The 19647-nt window shown below is 36.3% G+C and overlaps 1 protein-coding gene across 1 annotated transcript; it reads left to right on the top strand.

The window, feature by feature from the left end:
• The first annotated feature begins 2317 nt into the window (after positions 1-2317).
• Positions 2318-19217, top strand: LOC121423184 (intraflagellar transport protein 27 homolog). Its single transcript, XM_041618500.1, has 7 exons — positions 2318-2436; positions 13648-13727; positions 14057-14116; positions 15276-15335; positions 17614-17728; positions 18188-18297; positions 18887-19217. The coding sequence occupies exons 1-7, from the start codon at positions 2400-2402 to the stop codon at positions 18986-18988; spliced, it is 564 nt and encodes a 187-aa protein (XP_041474434.1). The 5' UTR covers positions 2318-2399; the 3' UTR covers positions 18989-19217.
• Positions 19218-19647: the final 430 nt, after the last annotated feature.

The following is a 19647-nucleotide window of genomic DNA, read 5'->3' as shown; positions in this document are numbered from 1 at the left end:
GTATCCACAACATAATATATGTAGATGAAAAAAAAATTCAGATATTGAAACTTCAAAGTCATTCTCGACTTCTTAGTTCTCAGTACCTCTATTATTGTTACATCAACGCATGCATTCGTGATGATGCACATCAATTTGGTATGTAAAACAGTTTTGTGCGTGCATGTGCACAACAGCATACACTGCTCCAATATGGAATGATGGAATGTCCCTTGTTACTTTCAAAATCTGGTCAATCTGGTTCTCAGAGAGAAAAACGAGTGGGGGGAGGGGAGGTAGAAAGGCGGAGCAAGAGGCAGAGATATAATAATAACGTTTTATTTACCCAGGGTAGCCATTTCAATCATAAAACTGCTTTTCCAGTGGGCCCTGCATAACATAATATGTTATTAGTTCCCTTCTCCAATCTAAATGCTGAGTGCCAAGCAAGAAGACAGAAGGTCCCATTTTTTTAAAGTCTGGTTTGACTCAGCCGGGGATCGAACACACGACCTCCCGTTCATGATGCGGACACTCTACCACTGAGCCACCATGCAGAGAGAGAGGGAGGGGGCTGATTTCTCATGCAATTAGAGATCATAGAGATAGAGGAATAGACCAGTTCGTAGTTACTTCATGGGCAATTTTGGTCAAATGACCTTTCATTTCTTTCATCATGATAGGCAGATTTCAAAGCAAGATATTACGTAAGCTTGCCTTACATAGCAGGATGAAGGAATTGAATAGACCAGGTGACTAGAATAGCACACCAATGAACCACCTAATGAAGGTATTTGTTGCATTCCTACTTTGAATGCATATCTTAGCACGTTGCACAATGTACTTGACAAACTGAAATACCAGTCGTTCATGGAAGCATTGTTTTTTGTGGATGTAAATTAAAACGACAATTCAAAAGAATATATGAATAATCAAGACATCAAAGTTGGTGCTTATCTCATTAGATTTTAAAGCAACATGTCACTTTAGTACAAATGACCTTCTGATCATGCGTAGAATCTTGATCATGCGCAGAAAGGAACTACGAACTGGCTTATTGGGGAAACAGAAAGAAATGAGAAGGAAGGTGGTGAGGTGGAGATGAAGATTATGAAATGAGTAAAAATACAAAATGGCAAAGAGATTCAAAGGAGGATGGACGATTTAGGAGTTTGGGAATGAACGAGCATTGTAGATGTGTGAAGAGAGAAGACAAATGTATTTTTTGAATAGATCTTCTTATTAATTATGAAAGATAATGGATTAATAGATTTCCAAGCATGAAATGAAAAGAAACTACCAAAAAAGAAAATAGTTGGAGTTGGTCGTTCTCAAGCATATAAAGAGGGGATGGATCAATAAACCGGTGCTCTGACAAGCAGAAAATATCTTAAAGGGTGCAGATGGAGAAAAGGAATGATGAAAGTATGGACAATATGGAAGAGATATAAGGGCAAATGCGCTTCTTCTAACGGAAGTCATGAAAGGGAGCAACTATTCATTCATTCATTTCATGGTTTATTTATTTCCAGTAAAACAATTATACACATACTGCAGCTAAAAAAGCTGAAATGTATGTATTTACAAAGGTATTACAATTGAACTTGTATAGCATAAAACAATAATGTAATAATGATAAAATAGTACATTAAAAAAAAATACAGTATGCAATGAAATTACAATGAAAATATACACTTTATGAGTTATTAAGGAGGTTAATAAAATATGGTATTGCACTTTATTTAAAAAACTGTAATATATGTAATATATGAAATGAGAGAAAGGGGAATACACGAGAGAAGTTGGAGGTGCCAAAAAAACAGTGGCGCCGTCTACCAGAGAAGGGGGATGCGTCTCAGAAATTAATTGTTCGGTATAATCACATCATGGAAAAGTAGAATTGTATAGAAAGACTTTATAGGAGAGTGTTGAGGAAGGGGGAATCAAATGAGACTGGCAGTATATTGTGTAGATTTTGGGAGAAGGATATCCTAGAAAGAAAGGGAAATAATGGAAGCAGAAAGATTTGCAGGATCGAGAGATCCGGGCGAGAGATAATCATAAAGAAAAAAAAAACAGAAAACTAGATCTCTATACAATAGGAAACATTATTTTGTTTTTTCCTTGTTCTGGGAAATACAGGCAAAGCTTCTTCTTTAAAAGACTGATATTGTATAAATTACTGTTTATGAAGATTGGTTACTTCGGCTCAAGGTGCAATAGCCGTTTCGGATAATGAGCGAGCTCTTTAGAAAGACTGGTATCATTTCTCATGCATAACAAAACTGTCCTAACCCCGTACCCAGCACGATGATTAAATTGTAAAATAAGTCCGGACCAGCTCCAAATATTTTCTTGATTTCGTAGAGAAGAAGTAGCGTCGTGTTGTCAGGGATACGTTTTCATTATATTTCTCCAGAATGCCAGTTTCTTTAAGAGCGAAATGTCTCGTAGTCGGTAAGTAGATACCTGTTGCTGATTATATCAGATCAATGAAATAATTTGAGTGTTGTTGTTTCTTTAAAGAGATGCTAATCGGCGCGTTTGTCCAAGCAAAATGCATAATCGCAGTCCCGAATATTTACTTCTGTGTCATTGTGCAATTGTGTGCTGGTGATCATGTGAATCTCAGAGTCAGACAGAAAGGGGTAATCTAACCCAGGGAACTCCCGTACGCGGGCGCCCAGGACCTTACGTGTAAGGCTTACTCACCTGACAAGCGTGAAGTATGGTCAAAATAATTCTCCGAATAAATAGTTAAAACAGAAATCAAGCACTTACCACGATTATATGGATGAAGGTCTAACGAGTGGCAGTTTCCTGACATCTGGGCACAAACCACTCCTAGTACCAATGAGGTCCAAACATTAACATGTATGGACCTCATAGGCGACATTACCCAAAAATATGGGTTAGACAATGCTGTTCTGATTTCCAACCCAAGACTTTGGTAAATGTACGCCTTAATACAAATTGGAGTTAAGTGATATGACTTTCATTTGGTGGGGAGACATTAAAAGTATTAATTAAGTAGTTCAAAGCAGGGGCGGATCCAGCCTTCGCCAATAGGGGGGGCCCGGAATTTTTTCAGCCATATTTTCCCCGATCGGCCGCTCGAATATGATTTTTGCCGGGATTTTTTGTTTCTTTGAAGGGGTTGTCCTAATAGTCACTTTTTAGCTTTATTCTTATGAAACATAAATGTACAATACCATAACCCTTATTTATATAATGCGAGCGCGAAGCGCGAGCTAAATTTTTTGGAAACTTATGTACTTTTTCCTAAAATTTTGAACCTTCTGGGAAATGTTTGTTTTCCTGAAAAAAATGTGTATGCAAGTTAATAATTACTACGAACGTAAAGAGTGAGAAGAAATGAAGTGATGGAAAAGGTACTGTTAAATACTTGCTTGCAATTAGCCATGAAGACGTTACACATTTAAAAACATCAAATAATGCGAGCGCGAAGCGCGAGCCGAAATTTTTTGACATTTTTACCTAAGGAATGGAAATTCTTAGCACGTTTTGTGACTTAACAGAATAGGTATATAATTAAACATGCGAGCACGAAGCGTGAGCAAAAAATTTCGAGATTTAGACCTACTGATCAAGACACTCTACTCAATTAGTTTTTGTATATCATGAAAAGGATGAGTAAGTGGGGATCTTCCTTACATTAATAATGCGAGCGGAGAGCGCGAGCAGAAATTTTTTGTATACGTTTTGAACTGCTCGAAATTGTACCTGTTATGGACTGCTTGCATTTAGCCATGAAGATGTTACATATTTCAACATTCAAATATTGCGAGCGCGAAGCGCGAGCTGAAAAATTTTGACCTGTTTTACCTGAATAATGGAAATGCTAAGCACTTTTTGTAATCTTGGAAGGACTCTAAGTATATAAACTAAACTTTATTGATGCGAGCGCGAAGCGCGAGCGGAAAAATTCTGGACACTCTATTCATGTTTTATCATGAAAAGAATAAGTTATTTATCCGCGAGCAGACACTTTTTGATTATTGTGATCTGAAACTGGATAATGATTTAAATAGAGAACAATTTGCGTATCTGAATTAACGTGTGTTTCAGATTTCGACCTAGAATTTGGGTATTCTAAGTACCTTTCTTATCATGAAAATCAGTAAAGCGAGCGCAAAGCGCGAGCTAAAGATATATGATATTCCGATCTAACAAAGGGTCAATTTAAGCTCTGTATTGCAAACACTTTGTTGGAAAATTGTGAACTGTGATGGATCACAGTTAAAAAAGAGCTGATGTATTTTATTATTATTACTTTTAGTTTTTACATAGGACCGGGACAAACTGTAAGGGCATTATGTCATCATATGAAAATGATGACATATATTTATATATGTTATATTTTCCTTTACTTTGTTAACTTTGTTACAATTTTGGAATGAATAAATTCGTTATCAATCAATATCAATATGATGACTATCTTCCTATTTCTCTTCCTAAGCATGAAAGCGCGAAATATATAATATATAATATGTTAATATTATGGCATGAAAACTGGACATTTAAAGCACTTTTGTAATTAAGAATAAGATGCATGATATCTATCAATTCGAGCAGAAATCGCAAGCCGAAATTTTTGATAAACTGTCATCAAAGTAATTTGATTTAGAATTAATATTGGGATATACATAACTCACTAATCAAAATGCTAGCGCGCAGCGCTAGCTGATATGTTTTTACAATCTGACCTGAATAGGGAACTTTTTGAGAACTTTATGGAATACAGGAAAATAATAGGTACCTGACAAATCAAATTTTGCGAGCGCGCAGCGCAAGCAGAAAATGATAATATTCAGACCATATTACAGACATTTTTACAGAGCACTTTTTTAAAATCAATTTGTAAATCAAACAAAATAATAGATTTTTCAAAAAATTATTTTCAAAGTCTTCCCCTAGCCCTCATGTTATTTTATTCAATCACGTTCCTCCTTTTACGTTTGCCTTTCTTCTTTTCTCCTCTCTTTTCCCTTCCTTTTCTTTTTTCCTTTCTTTTTCCTTTTTTTTCTTTTTTTTGCTCCGCCAATAGGGGGGGCCCGGGCCCCTCGGCCCCCCCCCTGGATCCGCCTATGCAAATTAAAATAGATTATCATTAAACTTACATTTCAGGCCCTTTTTGTTGATTTTCGGTGAGCGTTCCACACAGCTGCGACGAGTGATCAACTCCGAAGTGATACGCGAACTGGTCAGCTGATCGGTCAGGTGATCGGTAGATTATCTTTTTGTCAGACGTTCATAATTTATGTAAAGCGTATCAATCTTCAGTATCTTGATTCCAAAGTATCAGTATTGCAGATAAATGTCATTATTGATTGGAATCAGTGGCGGATCGGGGGGTGGGGGTGGGGGTGAGCATTTCTGCCCGATCCCCCTATTGAGATTTGTAGTAAATATTTTGGAATTAAATATGTTGTTCATACTAGTTATGCGACCCCTCCCTTATGATGATCACAGCATTATTTGTAATGGGGATATTTCGTTCATAATTATTCTTGTCTCTTCTTTCTCTTTTTTAGCCTTTTTTTGCTTGTTAAAACCTTTTTTCCTTTTTTTTTTGGGGGGGGGGCTCGCCAAATTTTACGTGGGTCAAAATTACCTTCATTTTTTTAGTGACAATCTTTTTTTCATTTGTCCAGTTCTACGCGAGACAAAATTACCTTCGATCATTATTATAATTAAAAACTTTTTTTTATTTTTTATTTATTTATTTTTTTTTTTTTTGGGGGGGAGGTTGCCAAATATCACGCGAACGTTTTTCAGTTTTTACTGTTTTATTCGACTTATAATCAAATATTAAATGGGGCTTATCACAGTTTTTTTTAAAGTCAATTCATAAGAATATTCCTCCTCGGGATTTGAGCTTTCTTTCATGAAATATCAATTTTTTTCATGATTACCAAAAATACTTAAAATTTTTTATCGGTGTATGCCTATAAAGCTTTAGCTCATGCGTTGCGCCTGCCATATTTTAATGCTGATCAACTTTATGCTTTTAATGAATTCCTAAAAACAATAAATTCTCAGATCATCAATTTTGTCGCAATCGAATAATTCGATTGCGTCTCTCTATCAGTTTTGAATATTCATAAAAAATATCAGCTCGTGCTTTTTGCTCATAATATTTTGATTAGTAAATTCTTCTCTTATATAATCGAGTCGGATAGATAGATAACTAGAGAGAGAGAGTTGGGGGGGTCCCTCAGCTACTTGTCCTCGCTTATTTGTTATTATTTGTTATTATGCTCATGTTGTGAGAGCTTTGTGTTTTCACATTTTTTTCTTTTTCAACCTTTTTATTGTCTCGGAGCTTCCCTCTATTTCTTTACACTATATAATGTAGTCCTTTTTACCTCATTGTTTCAATCATTGGCGGCGGAAGCCCCAAATTTTAGGAGGGGACAACCTAAAAAATTTTGACAAGCAAAAAAAAAAAGGCTCTCAACCCAAACATTTTAGGGGGGACGTAGGAAAATAAATTGACAAGCAAAAAAAAAAAAAGGTCAACAACAAATTTAGGGGGGAACGTCCCCGCTTCCGCCGCCTATGGTTTCAATTCTTTTTTTGTTCTCATTTCAATGAAAACATCATTATTAAACTGACGTAGAAGACTTTATTACGAAATTTTGACATTGTTTTGTTTCATTTGTTTGGCTTTCTTTTTTTCTTCTCCTCATCTTCTTTTTCTTCTTACTTTTTCCCTTTCCTTATTTTCTCTTCAGTATTTCATTCAGGTATCCGCCAATTTATACAACACCAAGCATATAGAGGCGGATAATCAGTGAGGGAGCATGACGGTGTGCCGCTCTAAAAAAAAAGGAGGAATATTGGAAGAAAAAAAAAGAAGAAGGGATGGGGAAAAAATAAAGAAAAAAAAAGATGATGATGGCAATGACGATGATGAAAATTATCTTGGTGATGATGATGGTTGTGGTGACGGTTGTGGTGATGATGATGGTGATGCTAATGATAGTGGTGATGATGATGATGACGAGATGTAATTTTGTTATTTTGTCTTTGAAAAAATTAAGTAGTGCAAAGTTGAATTCATTTAAAGTTTATTATGAAAATAGCAGAAAAAAAATTGGTATGCGTTCGAGGAAAATCCATCCCCCACCAATCTTTTTCAAAGGTAAGATTTTTTTTTTGCCCGGGGGGGGGCCACTTCCATTCACGAGTGGATACCATGCGCGACCATGGGGTCTCGAAAAGCACCCTAAACACGTAATTTCCATATTCTGAAAATGCACCCCTTAACAAGTATTGGCGTGTGAAACCCTACCCTTAACAAGTATTGGAAACAAAACGATACTCTTGGCAAATATTCCCTGAAATGAACCCCTAAACAAGTACAGGAATGTTTTATTGTTACGGGTCCTTCGGTCGTCGGCTTTACCTTATTTGGTTTAGTACGACCCCACCTTCTACACCTCGCGCAAATCGGACTCTAAACACGAAGTGTTGGAGCAAAAAGGACATCCTTTATAAAACATTTTGATTTTGTTTTATCATCCCGGCAAATTAGACCCTAAACACGACGGTTTTCCTAGCGAATTAATAGATACCCTTTTTTCGTTATTTTTGTGTTTTTGACACCCTTATCACGTTACGTAGGTAACGTGCCCTATCGTGAAAAGGACATCCTTTTTACGTTTTTTTTTGGTCGCGCATGGTATCCACTCGTCAATGTAAGTGGCCCCCCCCCCCCCCGGGTTTTTTTGTGACGGCGTAGGCCTTTGCAAGCAGCTATTATTATGGTAAAAAAGTAAATGAAATGTCAAGAAATACATAATGATTTTTATGGTACATTTTAGTAGGCCTATATCAATTCATACTTGTTATCAAAAAGAAAAAAGTGGGTCGTTACGGACCATTAAAAATGGGAAATTTGGGCATTTTATATTTAGGATAGAGCAACTGCTCGTTATAGACGTCACAATAAATCAAGCATTCTAAATTCTATCAACTCCATTTTTTGTCAAATAACACCTTCATCGATATTTTGAAATGATTTTTCTCATATTTTCATCATCTTTTTATCAGGGTGAAATTCCCCTTTAATTTACAAAACAGATTCGCAAACAATATCAAGAGTAGTGGGAGGCAAGGGTGGAAATCTAAGGTAGGGGACCAGGGGCTGGAAAACAGGCAAAAAAAAAAACAAAAACAAACTAACAAAAAAAAACAAAAAGGAAGGTTTATCACCCCCAAAAGAAGGTCGTCTCGTCCAAAATACATGTTTTACTTCGATTTAAATGATGTAGGCCTATTTCTTTCCATCATATATAAAAGAACAAAAATAGTAGGGGGACATTTGATAATGTGCCCCTACTATTTTGGGTTAGGGGGAAGTGTCCCCCTGGGATTTGCGCCCATGTGGGTGGGGGGTGTTGCACCTCCTTTCGGAATCATTATTATGGAACAGTGTGAATAGTCGCTGTGATTTCGATCTCATACCTATAAAAAAAATAGAACAGAAGAACGCCTTGACCACAGGCCAAAATGCCTAACAATTTTTCCGCGGCATTAGCGACTCTCGTAAGGGGCGCTCCATTTATAAATAAAGTTGCATGTGTAGCTGTCTATGGCAACAGAATCTATCGCAGAATTGAAGCCAGAAGCGTGGGAATTTTCAAGAAAATTCAAGAAAAGAACCGGTGAGTACCGATTTAACAGTACTAATCTAATTAGTTACATGTATTGAATTATAAGAATATTCAATTTTTCGTGAAACAAAGCTTAGTTCTAAGCTAGGGCGGCCCAAATGCGCGTGAGTGGAGTCCCAGTTTCTTAACACGGGTAAGTATTGCGTTGTCGCCTAGAGTGGGCACAAACTGGAACCTCAAAAAAATGAAAAGTTCTCTCCTTCTACCCCAGTCTCGATCGGCCATTTTGTTACGATTCATAACAAAAATGGCCGATCGAGACGGGGGTAGGAGAGAACTTTTCGGTTTTTTTAGGTTCCAGTTTGTGCTCAGATGTCAGGAAACTGCCACACGTTAGACCTTCATCCATATAATCGTGGTAAGTGCTTGATTTCTGTTTTAACTATTTATTCTGAGAATTATTTTGACCATACATGTGTACTTCACGCTTGTCAGGTGAGTATGCCAAATTACACGTAAGGTCCTGGGCTTCCGCCCGCTATGCGGGCGGGACTTCCCTGGGTTAGGGGTAATCCAGACATCGCCTAGGCCTAGAAGCACTATCATGACTATCGTGTTAGATGTGATGTTGCATCTGTGTAATGTGCAATGTAACCGAGGGAGCTCCATGTAATACTAGGCGGACATTATTTATGCTCTCCAAAGTCATGAAAGTGGGGTTGCAATATAGCACTCAAAATGTTAAAAAGGGGGAAATATAAATTATGCTACACATTTCTACACAGTCATATTGACAGTCCGACCTCTCTTAAGTCTTATACGGAAACAGGACCAGCACCAATCTGGGTAAGGGATTTATCTGGATCTGGGAGACCTAATAAATATTAAATACATGTACATGCAGCTGCTGCCTCAGCTCCCCAGCTGCGGTAGCTACACGTTATCGCGCGCACTGACAGTATTGACTGCAGTGTCAGTGCAAATTATATAGGCGGTATTTTTATGGAAATGAAATCGATCCAAAACTGTTGGATAATTTACCTGCTAAAATGGTGGAGGTATACATTGAGCATACCTTGAAAGAAAGAAAATGACTCGATGAAACAAAGTTTTACAATTAGATTATCGCGGGGTATCGCAGATTCGCAATGTCAGCCATTATAGGCTGACTGTAGGCTCAACCATGATAGATGGCGCTGATAGTTTTAGCTAGCGAGACATGTTTTTCTTGGGAAACAAAAAGAATGTGATGAAATGTTTGCACTGCGCCCTGATTTACTGAAAAATTATCCTGCCTAAGTTCTTTTTGTGATTTGAGAGATATTTTCATGAAAAATAATGTTGTATGTAGACTATATTGCAAACCATGAAATCAAAGTGAGTTTGCGTATAGGATTGAGTTTAGAATGAAATCTCATTTCCTCACGTACTAGATTAAATTGAAACAAAACAAAATTTGGCAAGTGTGCATCCGGATAATACTAATAGAGAGATCCGGATAAGGGGAGGCGGGATAAGAGAGGTCAGACTGTACCTCAATTATATGGATGAAGGTCTATCATGAGACACAGAATCCTGACATCAAGGTACATGTAGGCTGGCTTGAGGACTCCATGATGATATTTTTTAATATTTTGACATATACTTCAGGGCTCCACTCTAACCCATTTTTTCTACTGGTCCAACCTATTCATGTCGGACCAGTAGATACCCAGTTTTTCAAATTTTTACTGGTCCGAACCTAAAATCTACTGGTCCCAAAAAATAAAGAAAACATTAAAAAAAGGCGCAAGTTTATTTGTCTAGCCTTTCGTTACCCCCCCCCATGAAATGAAGGAATGAAGGACAAAAAGAAAGCAAGACAGAAACGAAGAAGGAAAGAAAGGAAGGAAGGAAGGAAGGAAGGAAAAGAAAGAAAAAAATAAGAGAAAGGAAGGAGGGAAGGAAAGGGAGGAAAAGAAAGAAAGAATAAAAAAGAAAGGATAGATGTGAAGGAAGGAAAAAAGAAAGAACTAAAGAAGGAAAGGAAGGAAGGAATAAAGACAGAACAAAAAAAAGAAAGAAAGAAAGGGAGAAAGAGAGAAAAAAAGAAAGAAAAGAAAAAACAAATGAAGGAAAGAAATGAAGCAAGCAATACAGAAAGAAAGAACAAATCCAGAAAGTAGTAAAGGAAAGAAAGAAGAAGCAATAAAAAAGAAATGGTTAAAGGAGAGATGGAAAGGACAAAAGAGAGGAAGGACGGATTGAATGAAGGAAGAAAGGAATCAAGGAAGAAATAAAGGAAAGGTAAAATGATAGATAGATAGATAGAAAGGAAGGGAAGGAAGGAAATATGCAAGCAATATAAAAAAAAGAAAAGGTAAAAGAATAGATGAAAGGAAGAAAAAAAGAAAGACTGAGAGACAGAGAAAAGAAGAAATAAAAAGGGTAAATAAATGATGGGTGGAAGGAAGAAAGAAACAAAGAAAGTAACGAAGAATGAAGGAAAGAAAAGGGTAAAAGGAAGGAAAGAAAGGAAGAAGAGAACAGATGAATATAGGATGGATGGACTCAAGAATTAAAGAAAGAAAAATATCAAAAAAAAGAAAGGAAGGAAGAAAGAAAGAAAGAGAGAGAGAGAAAAAAAATAAATAGAGAAAAATATTTTTAAAAGGATAGAAAGAATGAAAGAACGAATTAAAGAAAAAAAGGGAAAATAAAAAAGAAAGATAGTAACAAAAAAATTAGGGAAGAAACAAAGAAAGATTGAAATGAAAGAAGGAAAGAAAGATAGGAAGAAAACAGAGGAAGAAAGCTAAAACTATCATCATAAATAATTTATCAATTTCTTTTTGGCTCAATTAAAATAGCTACGAAAGAAAGTCAGAAACCAAGTGTATCAACACACACATAAATGCATATGTGGGGCCAACTTGTATCCAGACGATGTCACCCGAAACCTGATCTGTTTGAACCAAACTGAAGTGAAAATTATCCTTTTACTGCTTACAAATGACAGAGTTACTCCAATTTTTAGGAAATATGGACATTATAAGAGCCTTTCATGAGTATGAACCGCAAATTTTGACAGTTCTGTGAGAGATTTCTGCCAGAGTTTTATAGCCAAGCTTCGTTCGCGCAGCCAGTAAAGAATTTACCACGTGAGTTGTGTGGCTGGCTAGCTACATATGTACACTGTATCTGCTCTAGTAGCAATTACGTGCGATTCATTCTGTGTGTATTCTGTGTGTGAGTGACAGAATTTATCGGGGGGGAATGGTTCGCAGTGAATTTGATCATTTCTGGAAAAGTTATTGGCCCAACAATGGTTTTTATTACTGGTCATGTCGGACCCTTAAAATCTTGCTATTTTTGGAAAAATTACTGGCCCGACAATGATATTTTTTACTGGTCATGTCGGACCAGTAAATCTTCCTATTTCTGAAAATCTACCGGCCCGACAGTGATTTTTACCGGTCTGGGACCGTCGGACCGCCGCTAGTGTCGAGCCCTGTATACTTCTTCATCATGGAGCCTTGAAACTCTTTCCATACATGCATTTGGAGACCTCCACACCCGGATGGATTTCCTAATCCATATTTACAGGGTTAAAGGAGAATGAAACCATTGGAACAAGATAGCTTGTGTGAAAACAGAAAAATCAAAGAAACAGATCAACAAAACTTTGAGAAAAATCGGACAAATAATGAGAAAGTTATGAGCATTTGAATATTGCGATCACTAATGCTATGGAGATAGCAAATTGGCAATGCGACAAAGATGTGTGAAGTCACTGATGAACAACTCTCTCCATTACTTTAGTATATATTTCACTTGAATTGCCTCTTTTATCACATCTATCCATAGATCATGTGTTCTTTCTACATGAGGGCATGTAATACATATTTTTTAAGAATACATCATGGATAAAGAGTTTGTATCATCATAAGAAAAAGCAAAAAGAGACATTTTAAGGGTATTTTATAGTCCACCAAAGGGAAAGTTGTTCATCAGTGACATCACACATCCTTGTCGCATTGCCAATGGGAGGATCTCCATAGCATTAGTGATTGCAATATTCAAATGCTCATAACTTTCTCATTATTTGTCCGATTTTTCTCAAGCTTTTTTTATTCTTATTCTTTGATTTTTCTGCTTCTACACAAGCCTATTTGTTCCAAAGGTTTCATTCCCCTTTAAATTGGTTTATAAGTGTGAATTTTAATGATGTTTGAACCTTCAAACGCCTAATGTGTTATGACGTACCTTCGATTAGCGATGTTACAAAATGCCATTTTGAAGAACAATAATAATTAATCATAATCACGTATTAAATTTTAGTATTTGTTAAGTAATAATTTTTATAATCGCTAGAGGGTATTCATTTGTCTCGCAATCTACTATGGTCAACAAGGAAATCACTTGATAAAGAGTTGCAGCGGCATTCGAAAGCTCGTGAACTTGTAAGCTAGTGAACACTTTTTGCGAGAGTGATCACGAATTTCCTAGAAAGCCAGTGAACACTTTTTGCGAGAGTGATCACGAATTTCCTTGTTGACCATAGTAGATTGCGAGACAAATGAATACCCTCTGGCGATTATTTCAGTCCGCAATAATGAAGTAATAATTTTTATCTCTAAATTGTTCTTCAAAACAGCATTTTGTAAAATCCCTAATCGACATGGAAGTTGGTCGATTGCTTCGCTTTGAAATGACAAGCAACTGTGCAGCCCATGAATGAGAGTGATCCTCTGAATATTCATTTTATAAATCACCATTTTGATTTTTTTTTGCCCAGCCTATGAAAAATACTGATATTGGTTTTTTTTTAGATCAGTGATGATTGATAATTCAACTTTTATACAACAAAGATTAATTTTGGATGGTCTATATTAGTGAACTGGTTTATGAACAGCCCTCATGTACACCTCCATTTTGAAATTTTGATTAGCCCTTCCCACTCCACCCTTTGCATCAATTTCTACAAATTAAAGAAAGTAGAAATGTATTTATTCTTTCTTGTATTGTTAACGTTTCGCCTTTGCAGGAGACTCGGCTGTTGGCAAGAGTGCATTGACCCAGGTATTTCACAGTGATGGAGCCCATTTTCCAAAAGGTTATTCAATGGTTAGTACATTATTTTCAAATTTTTCAAAATTATTCATTAATTTTGATGTTGTAAAAGACAAATGGCAAATATATAGAGCTGTAGATAGCATATTTTCTAGCAACAACTGCTACAAGAACTATTTATTTTACAGTGAATATCTTGTGATGCCTGTTCTAACTAAAAGTTTAAATACATAAAGGAAGCATTTATCAATTTGGTATAGTTTTAAATTGATTAGAAAAATTCAATTTCCGCCCCCTTAAAACAACCAGTCAATAGACAATATCACACTTCTCTAAATTTGTTTGCCCATTAATGCTATTGCTTGTTTTCATCATGATTTTAGACTGTCGGAGTTGAACTGTGTGTCAAGAATATCAGCATTCCAGACACGAGTGACACAGTGGTATGTATCAAAAGAGTATTGGGGCAATTTCATAAAAAAATTCTGAAAGCTTGCACGACTTTACAAACTATATGTATGTAGATATCTAAATGTTCTTAAGAAATGTAATTACATTGAAATATGATCAGATGAATTAACCTAGTTCCTTTTCTGAATTAATTACCGAAATTGTTGTAAAGTATGTTACTTGCAAAAAATATTTGTGATTTCGGAGGCATTTTTTACTTTGATGAAGCATCAAATGAACAACTTTATTTGGCAATATGTTTCCACTTATTCTTAAAGTCATGCATTACTTATAAATATTTTGTGAAACTGGCTCCTTATAACCTTAACATTGTTACATGTATGATTTGATATCATAATAATCAATATCCTAATAATTAATGAAAGAAATTTGCAAATAACATAGTATATAGAGATAAAGTGATGCCTCATTAATGTTATGGCAGGGCATTTGAAATGAATGTACAGTATTTTAATGACAAGTAAATGAGATATAACTTATATTTTTAAAAGAAATGCAAGATACATTTTGACCACACAGTTACAATTAACATCCAAACAGCTGTGATATTTTTTTCAAATTGTCCTTAATGGGGGGGGGGTTATAAAATGTGCTTACTTCTCGAATATGAAACAATATAGAGATTCAAATTGTTAATTGAATATTCATGCAATGATCGAAGAGAGACAAGATTACCAGCGTGGATTCATGTTTTCATAATATTGTCTGGAAATATCAATTTTGGGTAAAAACAAATTAGAAGGTCACAAAAGAGGAAATAGTTTACTAAATCGTTCAGCGTAATATAAACAAATGTATTAGCTTGAATCTTTCATTAAAGAGGTTTGTATGTTTATGGATAGATGTGAATGGGAAGAATGAAACCACCCCTTTGAGGAAAAAAATATGATGAAATATGTGAAGAAGATCAAACTTGATGAGCAACAATTAGTATGTTGGTTATCAGAAAATTTGGCTATTCACATGAGAATAAACTAATTTAGCAAAGCTATATTTGAAATAAAATCAATTTGCTTATTTTCTTGCTCATTGAGAGATATGACATTAATCTTGTCTTTCCAATTTACCTCCTTGGTACTGCTTTTTCTACTTACTGATGTCAGTTTTGATATTGTTTTCATTTCCATGAAGGAATTGTACATCTATGATACGGCAGGCAAAGAGATGTTCTTTGATTATGCTCAGCAAGCAGTAAGTATATTTTATGTAGATTACAAAGTTCATGTATTCTGTAACACAAAATTCTATACTGCCCTGTTCCTTTAGCTTGTTTTGCTCTCAACTCTTGGATCGTGCACATGTATTTATTTTTCAGGAGCAAATTTACCCTCAATAATGGCATTTATTGGCAATTGGATAGGTCTATACTGTACCCTTATGTGAATTTAAAAAAGAAGCAAATTGCTTTCAGATTTCTAGAAATTCAGTAACATTATTCGCACTTTAGAAGACGTTTTGTTGTGTCTTGCTCTTTCTTTCTTACTTTTAACATTTTCAAATCTTAATGTCATGAACCTTCATGGATTTTTACTGATACAATTTCTTCTTGTGGCATTGTGATGTATAAGTATTGCTTGCTTATGACCGCTGTTGAATCAAGTGTGATATTCATTTTAGTCCTGCATGTCTGTAAGTCTTTGAAAAGGAATGACAGTTTTTGTCTCACCTGCGAAGCAAAGTGAGACTATAGGCGCCGCTTTTCCGACGGCGACGGCGGCGGCGTCAACATCAAATCTTAACCTGAGGTTAAGTTTTTGAAATGACGTCATAACTTAGAAAGTATATGGACCTAGTTAATAAAACTTGGCCATAAGGTTAATCAAGTATTACTGAAAATCCTATTAGAGTTTCATGTCACATGACCAAGGTCAAAGGTCATTTAGGGTCAATGAACTTAGACCATGTTGGAGGATTCAACATCGAAATCTTAACCTGAGGCTAAGTTTTTGAAATGTCATCATAACTTAGAAAATATATGGACCTAGTTCATGAAACTTGGACATAAGGTTAATCAAGTATCACTGAACATCCTGCCTGAGTTTCACGTCACATGACCAAGGTCAAAGGTCATTTAGGGTCAATGAACTTTGGCCGAATTGGGGATATCTGTTGAATTCCCATCATAACTTTGAAAGTTTATGGATCTGATTCATGAAACTTAGACATAATAGTAATCAAGCATCACTGAAAATTTTGTGCAAGTTTCAGGTCTCATGATTAAGGTCAAAGGTCATTTAGGGTCAATGAACTTTGGCCGAATCGGGGGTATCTGTTGAATTACCATCATAACTTTGAAAGTTTATTGGTCTAGTTCGTTAAACTTGGACATTAGAGTAATCAAGTATCACTGAACATCCTGTGCGTATTTCAGGTCACATGACCAAGGTCAAAGGTCAATGAACTTTGGCCGAATTGGGTGTATCTGTTGAATTACCATCATAACTTTGAAAGTTTATGGATCTGATTTATGAAACTTGTACATAAGAGTAATCAAGTATCACTGAACATCCTGTTTGAGTTTCAGGTCACATGATCAAGGTCAAAGGTCATTTAGGGTCAATGAACTTTGGCCGAATCGGGGTATCTGTTGAATTACCATCATAACTTTGAAAGTTTATTGGTCTAGTTCGTTAAACTTGGACATTAGAGTAATCAAGTATCACTGAACATCCTGTGCGCGTTTCAGGTCACATGACCAAGGTCAAAGGTCAATGAACTTTGGCCGAATTGGGTGTATCTGTTGAATAACCATCATATCTCTGTAAGTTTATTGGTCTAGTTCATAAAAAGTGGACATAAGAGTAACCATGTATCACTGAACATCTTGTGCAAGTTAGAGTAGTATTCAAAGTCAGCACTGCTGCTATATTGAACTGCGTGATGCAGGTGAGACGGCCAGAGGCATTCCACTTGTTTTTTTTTCAAATAGCATTTTACCAAGTCACACATTCAGCATGCTTCTCAGATACAATTATAAATGTATGTAGTCTAACCTTCAGGATCTACTTTGCCTTTATATCCCCCTTGCCCTCTTACTGTTTGTTCCTTTCTTCTACTCATTTTCCTTTCCTCTCTCCTTTTCCATCCTGTGCATTCCTCATCCCTCCGTATCTTTCTTCATCTTCATTCCATTGCCTTTTTTCTTATCTCCTCCCATTTTCTTACCTTTCTTTATCTCCCCCCTCTCTCTGTACCCCCTACGCCCTTTGGCCTTTCTTGACCCACTACCCCCTTCCCCCATCTCTACCCCTACCCCCTTTGGCCTTTCTTGACCCCCTATTCCCCCCCCTCTTCACCCCATCTCTACCCCCTACCCCCTTTGGCCTTTCTCGACCCCTATCCCCTCCCCCCCTCCTCTTCACCCCATCTCTACCCTCTCTGTCTGTTGGCTCTCCCTGCTCTTTCTCCTGTTTCTCTCTCTTTCCTTTCTCATTTCCAATCATCCCTCTCCCCCTCTCCTCTTCTGTAGTGGGAGCATCCATCAGTGATGATGGTGGTGATGGATGTGACAAATGAAACCAGCTTCACTGCCTGTAACCGCTGGGTGGAACGAGTCAAAGCTAAAGCCGGCCAGCACATCCCAGGTGAGATATGATTCCATCATTGCAAATTGGTTGTTTGTTGGGTTTCCACTGAATACAAATACAGGCACCAAATGTACTTGACCTTAAAGGATATCATTATATTTTGTTAGTACCTTAAAATCATCTATCCAAGTATCTCAACTACATTAAATTGCTAATATATATATACATAGTGAACTGTATAGCTGGGGCAACGGACAATGCCCAGGGGCAACGCAGTAGTTGCATATCTGGTGTAGGATCAAAGAGCTGGTGGATGAATTGATTGGCTATGAAACTATTAGGCTGTTTGGTTCTTGACGCTTAGTGAAGGGTGAATAACTTTAAAGTATGTCGGTCATCAATATTCCTTACTAAACATGCCATCTGTTGATGTGAGACTCTGAGATTGGAAACAAACTCATCCACCAAGATTTATGATTACTCAGTTATCTACAATGCGCTCTTTCCTTTGGGCAGGTGTATTTGTAGCCAACAAGATTGACCTTGAAGGGCGGAGAGTCGTAGAGAGGAACAAGGCTGAAGAATTTGCCAAAGGCAAAGGACTGGAATACTTTGAATGTTCTGCTGTAAGTGTGTGATCTGTCTAGATAGATGTAAACTATAGTTTAAACCTTCATATAGTGAACCTGATGTCTTGCATTTGTAAAGGTAAACATAATTTAGGACTGATTGAAATATGAAGTTCCAAAATGTGAGTTTAAAGTTTTCCTAACAAATATACATACTCCTTCTAGGTTGGCTAAAGAGACTTGTTACCATGCTTGGTACATTGAAAATTGATTCCTATACTTGTCCTACTTGTTAATTCTTCTGATATTCTGTGATGGAGTAATCGTCTGTTAAGGGTGAGTGATTTGTGTTAAAATGAGATACGGATAACCCAAGTCATGTCATTTTTTACCATCTCAAAGAGTTTGACCTATTCATACTAAATTCTCATTCAGAGATGCCAAGTAGTACTGATTCCTAGTATTTAGTACTGGAAAGTGAGAAGAATACTGATAGTTTCATGTAAAATACTGATTTCTAAAGTTTCAGTTGTATGTGTGGTCCTATGGTATTTTTTGAAAATACTGATTTCCTCACCGAAATATTGATTTTCAGCTTTTCAGATTGGCAGCTTTGCTCATTAACTTCTCTTATCTCTCCCTACAGAAGGACCAAGAAAACACTGATGCACCATTCTATTACTTGGCCAATGCTTTCTACAAGCTCTACCAAGAGAGAGTAGAAGTCATGAAGACTATAGCAACGTGATAGATCAATCATCTTATGAAATCTTGTGGATATATATTATTTGTAAATATTGTAAACAAAATTTGTGTTAGAGAAGCACTATTTTTTCTTTTGTATCTATTGTCACTCATATTTTTGTCTGTTTATGTATTCATTAAGGTTTTTTAAGTAATTGTGAAGGTTGTCAATTAAGATACTATTCTTTTCAAAATGTTTCTCAGATTCAGTCTGATCTGATTTCAAAATCTGTGCACGAGACTCAGGCACTGAATATTTTTATGTGAGATAATTTGTATCTTTAGGTCAATGACAGATTTAGCTATATTCTCCTTTATTTGTCTGTGAGTTTCTGTTGTTGCATATTGCTATTCTTGTAGTAAAAAGTCTGTGCAGCTAACACGAGCTTGAACCCTTTTATAGATAACACGTTCAGTGTTATAGATGCCACTGACAAGAAATACTTTCATAGAATGTGGCATTTGTAGTGATATATACAGTGAAGGAAACATGTTATCATATGCAAACTGGCTGTGAAATACAATTGACACTGTTTTATGAAAGTTGTCAACATCAACTGACCAGCTTCATGAAATAATGCCCTGATGGGATTCTATGAAATACTTCAATCTGACCTCAACTTCTTTGTACTGTATTGGGACCCATCATTCCTGCTTCTCTTC

Source organism: Lytechinus variegatus, chromosome 10 (assembly GCF_018143015.1).
Source record: "Lytechinus variegatus isolate NC3 chromosome 10, Lvar_3.0, whole genome shotgun sequence".
NCBI classification, from domain to species: Eukaryota; Metazoa; Echinodermata; class Echinoidea; order Temnopleuroida; family Toxopneustidae; genus Lytechinus; species Lytechinus variegatus.
The sequence above is the reverse complement of the archived record's forward strand: the minus strand, read 5'-3'. Positions and strand labels throughout refer to the sequence as shown.

Excerpts from the sequence above, each read along its gene's own strand:
- LOC121423184 (XM_041618500.1), top strand. The coding sequence starts at position 2,400 with ATGCCAGTTTCTTTAAGAGCGAAATGTCTCGTAGTCG. Across the intron at positions 13,728-14,056 it reads TTCCAAAAGGTTATTCAATG|ACTGTCGGAGTTGAACTGTG; the intron begins GTTAGTACATTA and ends TCATGATTTTAG. Across the intron at positions 18,298-18,886 it reads AATACTTTGAATGTTCTGCT|AAGGACCAAGAAAACACTGA; the intron begins GTAAGTGTGTGA and ends CTCTCCCTACAG.